General features: G+C 42.4%; 1 protein-coding gene across 1 annotated transcript in view; it reads right to left on the reverse strand.

The window, feature by feature from the left end:
• Window positions 1–385: 385 nt before the first annotated feature.
• LOC140232982 (granule associated Rac and RHOG effector protein 1-like) overlaps window positions 386–12,452 on the reverse strand; it is a 43,127-nt gene continuing 31,060 nt past the window's right edge. The window contains exons 5-14 of the mRNA XM_072313089.1: window positions 11,837–11,976; window positions 9,363–9,521; window positions 6,799–7,115; window positions 5,777–6,260; window positions 5,268–5,415; window positions 4,338–4,538; window positions 3,824–4,274; window positions 2,948–3,103; window positions 2,122–2,215; window positions 386–1,619 (exon numbers count right to left, since the gene is read on the reverse strand). Coding sequence (XP_072169190.1) covers window positions 1,209–1,619; window positions 2,122–2,215; window positions 2,948–3,103; window positions 3,824–4,274; window positions 4,338–4,538; window positions 5,268–5,415; window positions 5,777–6,260; window positions 6,799–7,115; window positions 9,363–9,521; window positions 11,837–11,976 — 2,561 coding nt within the window. The 3' untranslated portion in view covers window positions 386–1,208. The remainder of the gene's footprint in view (window positions 1,620–2,121; window positions 2,216–2,947; window positions 3,104–3,823; window positions 4,275–4,337; window positions 4,539–5,267; window positions 5,416–5,776; window positions 6,261–6,798; window positions 7,116–9,362; window positions 9,522–11,836; window positions 11,977–12,452) is intronic.

Below are 12,452 nucleotides of genomic sequence, written 5' to 3' on the forward strand. Positions count from 1 at the left end.
CCTTAACTCATTTGTACACACGCATCATTTTGAAACTGTCCATTGTGAAATCACGCCCCCTCATTTTGAAATCAATTCATTTAAAATCGGTAAAAACCAACTGGTATATAGAGAGGTAGCATTCCCATTAGCACAACAAAATCATACAGAATCAGATTGAAGGAAAAACATCTATTAGCACTGATGTGTTCAGCAGACCACAGAAATGACATAACAGGACATAAAACATTCACTGTTTTTTAAAAGGTTTGCAAGCACAACTAAAAACACTTGTCCTGCAGTGCACACTATCACTGGAAACTTGACTTTTTGCAGGAAACGTGTCACTATTTCCCTATCCCCTAAACAGACCACGTACTCAATGGATCAGCCAGCTTTCCCTCGACATTCTGCTGCATTTATAATCACCATGGCAACATCAAAACGTGATGCCGTCTTGTTAACAAGTCCAACTGAACGACGAAAGAGTCATTTTGACAGGCAATCTTTGCCGTAAGTACTGAAATGAAGTACACATACATTTTAGAGATATGTCATCAATTTTTCTTCATCAAAGCTTCAGAGTGGACTTTTGGCTTATGGCAGTCTCAAACAAATTATCATGATCTTTTTTAGATTTTTAAAGATTATCTTTTTATAATAAGAAAGACTTACATGTCTTACACCACTTCAATATGATGACTGTGAAATAAGATAGAAGTACTGCAATCCAGTGTGAAAGTACTGCAATGACACTCTTGATATTTGAAATCACATTATGTTTCACATGCTTGCATGCTTTTGTGGTAACTATTTGCACTCTGCTGAAAGGAAACTAACTTGTGCTGTAGTCAAAGATTTGTACACCATGACATGATGGGTAAATGAGTGAGTCAATGTGAAAGGAAAAAAAAAATCTCAAAGCTTCAACCACTACCCTTGTAATTTCACTACAATGTCCTACATGTCATCCCAAACTACCCCAAATCATCCCAACATCAAGATGACATGTAGAAGGGTGAGGAAGGATTGGGGGAATGCATACTCTGGTTTTGATACCTTCCATTAGAACCCAATGTGTATTTCTCATTTCCGTCAGGATTAGGGGGTCACATTAGATATTTCACTGAGCTAATGAGAAGACAGAACTATCCTACTGTTTTTTTAGGGGGTGGAGTTGGATGGGGCTATTCGGTGTTGCTATTAACAAACTGTGAGATGGGAGCACATCAGTGGTAGGTGTTTGCATAGCGACGGTCGAGCTTTGGGTGGCCCCGGATGGGCAGGTTGGGAGAAGCCCCCTGGCTGTGACTGGTGGTTGATGTCGAGGAGCCCGACGCCGCCGAGGCGATGGCGCTCATGGAGCCGGAGGGGGAGACGGGCGTGGAGTTGGGCGCCCAGACCGAGGGCTGGCGGAGGGAGAGCGGGTCGCTCCACTGCGGCGTCAGGGCGGCGTGGATGTTGAGGTGCTCCCGGGAGGAGGAAGGGGAGGGGGACGGGGACGGGGAGGATGGCGGGTGCCAGAGCTGGTGGCTGCTGCCCCCTCCTCCGCCCATTCCTGGGGCTCCCATGCCGGCCGCTGGTGAGTTGGGGCGCTGCCATGCTATCTTGGGAGGCCAGGTCTTTGTCCCATTCTTGTCCTGTAGCAGGCCAGAAATATCAAGATTAATACCGAGGACTATTAATATGTCAATTCCCCATACAGCAGTGAGAAAATTACTACCTTTTCAATTTTCAAATCGTACTATTACATACATTAATTCAGTACAAACTTTACATGTCCTGAAAGTAGTTTTAACAATGGCCAAAGCCTGAATTCAACGATTTACCTCCACCCTCCCACAAGAAAAGAGTAAACAAACATACACACACAGACAAAAAAAAAATCCCCACACATACACACAAGTGAAAATTAAAAAACAACTGGAACACAAAAAATATCTCGGACTAAATTTAGAGCCCCACCCTTCTAACTTAACTCTATACAGAGCTTACCAGACATGAAATGTCAGCAATGGCAACAAATACACTAACAGCAAGAAATGCAACCATTCGGCTGACCTACAAACAAGGAAGGATGCACATGAAAACCATGAACACCTTACAATTTCTGTTGGACCCCAACAACAAGATGGGACTCACCAAGGGGACGACCTCCAGATAATGCATGCTGCTGGGCTCTGGGCTGGCGGAGAACGGCTTGCCGTGTAGCGTGTCCTCTCCGCTGCTATGCCTTCTTGAGTAGCAACGCGCATTAATAGATCCAGGACCACGTGTTACGAGGATTACCAGTCACATGTGACAGATGGAAATGACCGAGCCCAAGGATAAATGGACAGAGAAAGAAGGTAAACATTTGAACAGAGATTGTATTCATGACTCTATTTATTATATGTATATTATGCAATACCTACAAAGATTCTCACTATTATAGAGGTACACTGTACACTGCTCATCATGTGACATGCAGTAAAAAGTACCACTGCAAGCTGTCACTGCTGAGTGTTCAGCTTTTGTCAAGCAGCTATGGATATTGCACTCAGACAACATTTATATTATATTGAATGGCTATGAATGGGATACCATTAATATTGCACTCATTAGGGCCAATATTGCACTCATCTTTGATGAGTGCAATATTCCCTAGTATTCCATGAATTAATGCCATCCAATCTAATTATCATCTATAATCACTACCATCGATAATCATATGCAGAAAAAGCATGAACTGCACAAAAGTACCATACTTCTACTCATTTTTGAAGTTGACTTAGCACTGAAAAAGGAGTAGGTCCTACATAACTGCGTATAAAGCAACTAGTAAGATGTTTGTGCGCTTATATTGTAACAAGATTTTGCGCGCTAGTAGCAAGCGTTCGCGCACTCAGCAAGCGCTTGCGCAACAGACAAGACAAAATATGGCGTATTATTGAATGGCCAGTAACAGCGAATTGTTGAAATGTCTCACCTCCTCGAGACAGGAGCCAAGAGGCTAGCTCCACCAGGAGAACAGTGCACCATGGAGGCCAGAGAACTGGGGTTCTCCCCACTGTTGGAGGCCTCATCACTGGAGCTGCCGGAGTCGTGGGCCGGGTTGGACCAGGTGCTGTTCAGGTTCTCATTTCTGATATCATCAGATTAGATGGAATATGAATAAAACATTACACGAGTGCGTTATATTTCCTTCCTCAGCAGACCATCAGTTCAAAGGGTCAAATATACTGCTACCCATCGGCTAGTCCAAATGACTTCAGATGATAGTATAAATGGTGGGTGCTTCTTTAGTCCCTCTGGTTGATAAATATACATTTATGTACTTGCAACCCCTGACAGTTTTTTTTTTGTTTTTGTTTGTTTTTGTTTGTTTTTTGTTTTTTTAGGCATAAAAAAAAAATCTATGTGTAACACAGTTTGAAGATTTGAGTTATAAGGTAAAAGCATCAGAACTTTCAAACATGAAGAAAATCTGGTTGAAATTGAAGGGTAATTCTCAAGAGATTGTACATACCTGAAGAGAGACAAGAGACATCACATGGCCCACAGTCATTTAATTCCTCATATCCTTGACTATTGACAGCTTGACATTAGATGAACACTTGCTACCAGGGATTTCTATTTTCACGTTGAATCAAGGTTTTGAGCGAAGAATTAAATCAACTTCTCCAAAAAAATGGAAAGATACACTTAGGCACTTAAAAGAAAGAAAATCTTGTTTCAGAAACTTCTGTCATCACCAGACATCTGTTAATGGTGGCAATGGTCTCTCTCTCTCTGTAATGCAACGTGTCATCTCCAGATTAAACAAAAAGATGGCAATAGAGGGAGATATATTGGTTGCGCTCACCTCTCTGTGATGACGTCACTGGTGGGCCATGTCCTGCTCATGGGCCCTTCCTCCTTCACACTGCCCACACTCCACTGCTGCTGCTGCTTCTGGTGGGGGCGGGGCGAGAGCTGCGGCGAGTGGGCCGGATGCGACTGGCCTGGCAGGTTCAGGTTGTCTGAGTAGCGCTTGGAGCGCTTGCCCAGGTAGTTCGAGGCCACATAGGTGACGAAGTCCGCGTCGTTGTTGTTGTCGAACGTGGCAATGCCTCCCTGCATCATCTCGTTGAAGAGCTGCTGCTGCTGTTGTTGCTGCTGATGTTGTTGTTGGTGCTGCTGTTGCTTGCTGCTAAACTGGGGGTAATGCCGCATCGGCCACATGCCCACCTGCTCCTGGAAGCGGTCAATCAGGTCTGCCTCCTGGAAGGAAAGGTTGTAGTTGCCAAAGCGGGATGGGTTGGTGGCATTGTCCACTCCCTCACCACGCCCCCAACCACCCATGCCTCCACCAACTCCTCCTCCTCCGCTTACACCACCTCCTCCACCTCCACCTCCCCCTCCACCCTGACTACTGGTGCTGCTGGAGCTGGAGGTACGGGTCACGCTGTCATGCACAGGTTTGGTCTGAGGGTCCAGGTGGGCCTGCGAAGAGGTGCGAGCCCGCACCCCTGACAGCAGGTTGACCAGATCCTGCAGGACTGAGTCTGAAGCAAGACCCTTCTTAGTTCTTGTCAGATCTATAGTTGAAGATGAACAAAAGCAGAAGAAGGTGATGATTTAGATCTGATCTGAAAGCATAAAATTTTCATATCTACATACAAGTACACATACTAATAAAATACTATAATCTGCACAAACTGTTTCAAAGTTTGATCAACTAAAGTGTAGCGTATTCAGACTAGTCATCATCAAACTTGCCATAAAACTATTATTGTCATCATCATTCTTGTCAGAAAGACCATCACCTGTATCATTTTCTAAATTATCATATTGACAAAGAGTGACCACTGTAATCACCATCGCCATCACTATCCTCTCTACCACTATCGCTGTCACCACAATCAATATTATTGTCGTGTCAGTATCATCACCAACATGTTCACTATTAACCCAGTCATCAATCATCATCTTCATCATATTGATAATAATCACCATCATCACCATCATCATCAAATCATCATCACGATCACCATCATCATCAATTATCCAGGTCTGCCAATATTCCTACATACAAATCAGGGAGATTCTACACAGCAATCAGGGAGATATCTGCGTGTTACACACATTTCAGTGGGCAAAAAGAATTCCCAAATCCGGGAGATTTTGATATTCTCTTATTCAGACAGGAACAGATTATGACATTTTCAGGGAGACTCCTGCAGAATCAGGGAGACTTGGCAGCACTGAATTATCACCATCATTATCTTCACCATCATTATCATCATAGGGGCCGTTGATTCCCTCACCATGCTGTCTCATGATGGATGCTTCCCAGTGGTTCTTCTCCTCTGTGGGGCTCGGTTCGGACGTTATGGTAACCGTGGGACCTACCATCACCGGGTTCCTATACTCGGACTCTCGTGTGCTGGCCTTATCTCCCTGCACGGGGAAGTTCTGCAAAAAAAAGAGTACCATTAGAAAATCTCTCTGTAACACATGCCATGCAGAAGTATCAATAGAAAAAAAAAATAGACTTTTTCCTAATAAAAGGACAACTTAACTGAAAAAAAAAAATGGTCCAGAAAAACTGCTAATACCTCACATTCCATTTTTTTTTTCAGCCACGAAATTTTGACAGTAAGTATGGAAAACTTTAATCTCCAATGTAAGACAAACTTAAGAATTTGAGGTCGACCTAAATGACATATTTTGGTTCATTACAGAGAATCCTAATCTGCATTTTTTTTTTTTCGGAGGTTTTGAGCTGGGCAGTCACATTCAAATGGAAAAAAAAAAATGGAATTGAGACACCAACCATTTTGCCAGTCTTGGTCTCTGTGTCGGGTGTCTCCTTCTCATAGAGGCTGCTGTTGGAGGACATGGTGGAGGAGCCACTAGAGATGGAGGGGGAGGACAGGAGGAAGGCCTCCTTGCTGCATCCACTGCTGCTGCTGGTGGTGCTGTGGTTGCCGGGGCTCATGGCGGCTGCCGGCGCCGTCTGGACGTCCAGGTGGCTGATGGGAAGGTAGAAGGCGCTCTGTGGGGTCGGCGCTGCCGAGACGGAGGCGGCGGCGGCGGCCGGGTGGTGCGCCGAGGACTTGCTGATGGGGACGCGGAGCCGGAACTTGGAGACCAGCTTCTCAATGGTGCGCTTCATTCCCCCGCTGGAGGACAGGCTCTCCGTCGGGGTGGTGGGGGCGAGGGGAGTGGAGGAGGCGCTGCTGGTGTGGGGGCCAGTCACCGTGATGGTGATGTCTTTCTTGACCAGTTTGATTTGAATGAGAGGCAATGAGCTCCGTCTGCACAGTGCAGAAGAAAACAAAACACGATGCAGTCAATGCTGGAAATCGCATCTCGCACACTGTCAGTGAATCTTTGATTATGTTCAATTTAAAAGACCTTAATTCACAAGGTTACTTACAATGATATCGTGAAATTATGTCAAAAACTATGAATGTAATCCAAATGCCTGCATGGACATGAATATTCTGGCCTAATTGGATTACTGTTTACTTCAGAAAGATATGCCAGTATTTTGATCATCAAATTTTCATCTCCAGGTGATATTCTTGTTGACAGGTATAACCCACATGTACAAGATATGCTAGATTCCTTAGAGTGAGGATAACAGCCCAAAACATTTTCACCAGTTATCTATCCCGGTTTTTCACATGGCAGTCTGCTCTAAATTGATTTGTAGCCCTTAAATCAAACACTGGAGACACCACAGAGATAAGCTTGTTTTTGAATTTTCTCTTACATGGGATTAAAGTGGCAGTACAAAATTTTCAATTTGGAAAAGTCTCTTGGGGGCAAATTTTGGCCCACTGCTCTCACCTTCTTTCCAAGACATCAATTAGGTCCACTTTGGCTGTGTACACAACCTCACAGGCCCCAAGCTCAGCTTGTGGCTGCTTTTTCTCCTGGGCACCCTTGCCCTGTGCCTGTCCCTGTGCCTGACCCTGTGCCTGGGCCTGCCCTTTGCTGCTGGGACCACCCTCCTTGGACTCTGGACACGCCCCCTGGAGACCAGCTCCGCCCACCATGACCAGGTCCCAGACTGAGGGTACCTCCACGAGTATGGCGCTCTCCTGCGAGGTGATCTGGGCGTAACGATGGTACGGCTCCGGCACCTCTGCTGCCCTCGTTGTCACCTGTGTGGCGTCAAATGGAAAGGAGCAAATTACAGTGGATTTCAATATATTCCTAAGACTTAGGAAAGAAATTTTATTTCCTTTACAATAACTGGCTGCAACTGTATTACACTGAAATTGAACAGTTGCACGTTTGCTGAACAAATAGCCACCACTACCCATAGTTACATGCTAAAAACATTTAATTTTATTGCCTTAGTAATGTTTATTATCATCATCACCATTATCAGTATTCTAATTACTGTCATTACATCTACAATCATGCTTTCATGTCAAATAAAGATAGAAAAGTGCCCGAAGGCCAGGACTTTCTTTTTCTTTCTTTTTTTTGCTACATAACAGACCACTCACAAACATATGCCATAACTGTTTTTACATGTATTTCAAAAATTTCTGCTGACTAATAACCAAAGGACAACATTTTGAGCAATCTTTTTGGAGAATGGACAAATGATGCCGTGTCAAATCACAAGATTAAGAACTGCTGGCAGTCCCACATATTGAATTGGATGTCTAATTGTATAACTTGTTACAATTGCTCAATCATCAACTACATCTCTCACTTTCTTATATAGGAGTTAAATTGTGGAATGCTTTGCCAATAAATGTAAGGAGAATTAATACCAGGAAATATTTCTGAAGTAATTTAGCAAAACAAATTAAATCTGTATAGACAATGGTACTACAAATCAATAATGTTATGACAGTATTTCTAAACTCATTGGCCCGAATTCACGAAGGTGGTTTAAATTTAAACCATGGTTTATGTATATTTCTTCTGCGCAGATATGATTGACAGATTGCGTACGCTAACAGACATCCAGTAATAAAACGTGCATTGATGCGCGCATGTATTGATACGCCTATTTAACGCTTATTTTAGACGCTTATTTTAGACCAATTTGTACCATGGTTTAAGTTTAAACCACCTTCGTGAATTCGGGCCATTGTATTTGTTCATTATGTAACACATGTTAAAGGACCAACACCTACTAGCACTTGTGTTACCTATTGGTTCTATTAGCAACCTCACTGTGTACATTATTGCCATAAATTGTATGTTTAATGTAGCTCTTTTTTGATAAATAGTTTTACATTACTTAATCGGTTATCCATTATATATTTGATATGTTTTTAGATCGTTCAGACAGTTATGTGTGCTATGTATTAATGTTGATGTATAAACATGTATTCAAACTTTCTTGTACATACATGTACGTTGTTATAAATAAACTCAACTCAACTCAACTCAACATCAACAACATGTCTGCCAAAATGGTGCACCTGTTTTCATTTATATCTACACATATTATGTATGGATGAAAGTTTGAGGCAGGACAAACAAAGAGCTTTTTTTTTCCACCTTGTTTCAACTTTGTTGTCAGTTGGTTCGAAAGTACTGTGAGATGAGACGTCAGGTTGTAGGGTTGGGGGTACCACGTATCTTCACCCTAAGGATCTGTAGCTTGTTTATTCTACAAATATAACACAAATTCGCCTAATTCTTACCTCAAATATGCCATAAATACTGCAGTTTTGAATGTCGTGACCGTCTCGTTGATTATGAATCTCCGTTTTAAAATAGCGTAATTTTAGTGCGTGCGTTCCGTTTTCTTCGCGCAGCTAAAAAGGGAACCTTGAGATCGGCACCACCTCCCCTCCATAGGTATACACGTGAATTTCACAGCATACATATAATGTAGGTAATACACGTGAATTTCACAGGCCATAGGTAATACACGTGAATTTCACAGCCATGCGTCGTTACTGAGCGGATGTGTAATTTTTAGCTTGGTTTGTTTGAGCTTGATTTTCGTTTCTTCGTTTTTATTGTCTTTATAGCTAATGACACTTAATCCCGCGCGTACCTTTTCGTTCTATACGCAAACAGCCATGATACGCAGGGTGCCGATGGGAAGGTGCCCTGCCGATAGGTGGTGCCCCAACCATACAGGCATGGTTGCTAAACTTTGTTGTCCTGCAGTGCTTCCATCCCAAAACGAAGTTCCCTCAACAGCATCAATACAGTAGACGCAATAATTGAGAGTCAACAAGCCTTGGACATACATGTATCATCAAAACCGCAGTACTGCGCTCAGAGGGGAATTGAACCTAAAACCTTGTGATACCAAGCAGTTGGCGAGTCGTCTTCTTCTGTGCCAACTTCCACATGTCACAACATGTCCTACAATGTGGCCACTGTCACCACACTCAACCTAATCTGAAATGCTTGCCCACCACACTCACCACGTAAGCCCGGCCAAAGAGCAGCTGCACTGCCGTCTGACTCTGGAGGTGGGCCAGCGCTGCACAGGCATGGCTGATGACCTGAGCCGTGACAGACTGGACGTCGATGATCATGTCCAAACGGGCTGCGATGTCTGTCACAAGATTTGTCACCACTTTCTGCAAATTAGATTTTTTTTTTCATCAGATTAGATAAAGAGACATGCATTTGTTAGAGCATAACAAATTGATATGAGTAGTCTATTCACGATCAGTGATGCGTACGACAAACCTGCTAATAACATTCGAGAGATTATCCCACCAAAATAACCCTTCTATACGTAATGTTTTGCACATTTCTAGAATCTGGAACCAAAGTGATGAGGATAATGATTAGTAGTTTACAGTAATCTATAGATTTAACACCTTAATTTGGACTTCTGATGTTTAACTCTCTTCTTAGTTGTGTCAAATCACAAGGTTGTGAACTGCTGGCAGTCCCACACATCAAATTTGATGTCTGTTTGGCAAAACTGCCATAATTACAGACTGAACACGAGTTGTCTATTCACGATCAGTGATGCATACTTATGACAAATCCTCTTTTCAACATAATCATGAGATGTGTGATGTCATGGATAACTAGAAATGTCGCTACGGCGACTGATGCCTCCGCCATAATGCATGATTCTCCCAATAGGTGTATAGTACAATGTCTTGACAATGTGTGATGACAGTTTCACATAACTGGCAAAATATCGAAATAACAGGTTTGTCAGAAATATCTTGAATGTTCACTTTCCACGAACTGGGTTTGCTATAATTGTCTATTAAAGAGTGCAGGTACACATATTTGGGGAATTGAAAATTTTTACTTGACTTCTGACCGACCTTGTTATAAGTTTATGCATTGAGTATAATTTTCAAGGTATGAAGAAAGAGTGTAATTACAGTACAATTTTTTTTTTTTCATTTAAACCTGACCTTTGACCTTAACCTTTGACCTTTGACCTTCTGGCTGGAAATTTCCAAAAGAATCTCCATCAAGTAATACATGTACATATATTAAACACTTTTAAAAATAATAATGCAATCATTGCATATACTAGTATACATGTATGAGGGAAATACAGTAGTAACATTTTGAGGAGTTGACCTTGACCTTTGAACCCCTGACTATTGACCCATGACCCCTAAATTCCCTAGATAATCCCTGCCAGTCAGTACATGCATATGTACCATGTTCCATGAAGATACATTGAACCATTTGCGAGAAAAGTGATATTGCAACATTTTCACCTAACCTTTGACCTTTTGACCTTTGACCTTATGACATGAAACTCTCTCTGGAGAATCCTTACGCAGTAGTACATGTCTACACTAAGTTTCAAGAAAATAACTGCGGGCATTGCATAGATATGGGGGAAATAGCAACATTTTTAGCATTTGACCTTGACCTTTTGACCTTTGACCTCTTGTCAATGTCACTAGAATCTACTCAACTAATTGTCCCATCATACATCATCCTTGGACCAAGTTTGGTGAAAGCTGCTTCATCCAGTTTTGAGTTATCACATAAACAGATAAATTTTAGGATTTGACCTTGATCTTTGACCTTTGACCTCTGTCCGATTTCACTGAAAAACTAATCAAGTAATTGTCCCATCATACATCATCCTCCAACAAAGTTTGGTGAAATTTGCTCCATACAGTCTTGAGTTATCGCGTAAACGGATACAATTTCATGATTTGACCTTGACCTTTGACCTTTAGCCGATTTCACCCAAAATCTTATCAAATCGTTGCCCCATCATACTTCATACTTGGACCAAGTTTGGTAAAATTCCAGTAAATATTACTCAAGTTATCGCGTAAACGAAAGCGGACGGACGTACGGACGGACGTACGTACGGACGGAAGGACAACCCGAAAACATAATGCCTCCGGCACCACTTCGTGGCGGAGGCATAAAAATAACTCTGTCCTCTTTTCTTTGCACAGAGTATTGATCTATGGCATTGCATTAAAAAAAAAATCACCATCAATGTTACTCTCATGACTATCAGTGAGTTTTCTGGACAGTTCTTGTTTTTTGACAGAATTCTTTCAGTCCTTTCTGTCTCATGTTTCAAGTGTCTTCCTGGTACCTTAAAGTAAAGGTAATAAATAAATTTATTATATAGACATTCTGCAATAAATAAATTTATCATGTAGACATTCTGCAATAATAAATTTACCATGTAGACATTATGCATTAAAATAAACCCTTTGCATGCTACATGAATTTTTACTGTCCATAGGTGTGTGAGCAATTGCCAATTTGACTCATTGAGAAGAGCTCAAACATTTTGTGGCATAATTCTCTCATAACTTGTCTGCATTTCAATTCATAAGCCTTTTCCTGGGACCACTGCCCTCTCGCTCCCCCTTCCCCTTGATTATATGAAACCGAGATCTTCTAACGTCAACTATCTGCTCTCCTCGTGGAAACTGACCATCTTGTGGGTGAAGTCCTCCTCGGCACTGGACGTCTGCCTGCAAATCGTCCCATCCACCTGCAGCGTTGTGTTCCGCAGCTCGCGGCGCACTGCCTCAAACCATTCCTGCTGGTTTATCTGCTGCTGGCCGCTTGCACCTGGGGTGGGGGCGGGTAAAAGGCAGACAACTTGTATAACTTATTATAAAATGGACTTTAGAATCTCTGCAATCTGAGTGGTCAATTGTCATGCATTGATTTTTACTGATCCACACTGAGCCATGCGTCTGGTAAAATCCGAACGCATGGCTCTAGTCTTGTGTAGTGTAGTAGGTGTAACGGATGCATGATGGGGAAAATAGTTGTATTCCATGAATTTACCGGCCCATTTTATAACACGAATGATGCACAGGTCTGTATTGTGGATCAGTGAGAATCGGATGCTCTCGTTAAACTTTGGAACAGTCTAAAACCCACTAAATGCGCTTGTGGGTTAAAACAGTTCCAAAGTTAAACTCGCGCATCCAATTCTCACCGATCCACTCTGTCCTGTGCATCATTTGTATACTGAGACACATGGACTAGGATCACCAACCTCTATAGCAAGTATCTGAATATTTCATTGGCCCATTCAC

This window comes from Diadema setosum, chromosome 9 (assembly GCF_964275005.1).
Source record: "Diadema setosum chromosome 9, eeDiaSeto1, whole genome shotgun sequence".
In the NCBI taxonomy this organism is placed as follows: Eukaryota; Metazoa; Echinodermata; class Echinoidea; order Diadematoida; family Diadematidae; genus Diadema; species Diadema setosum.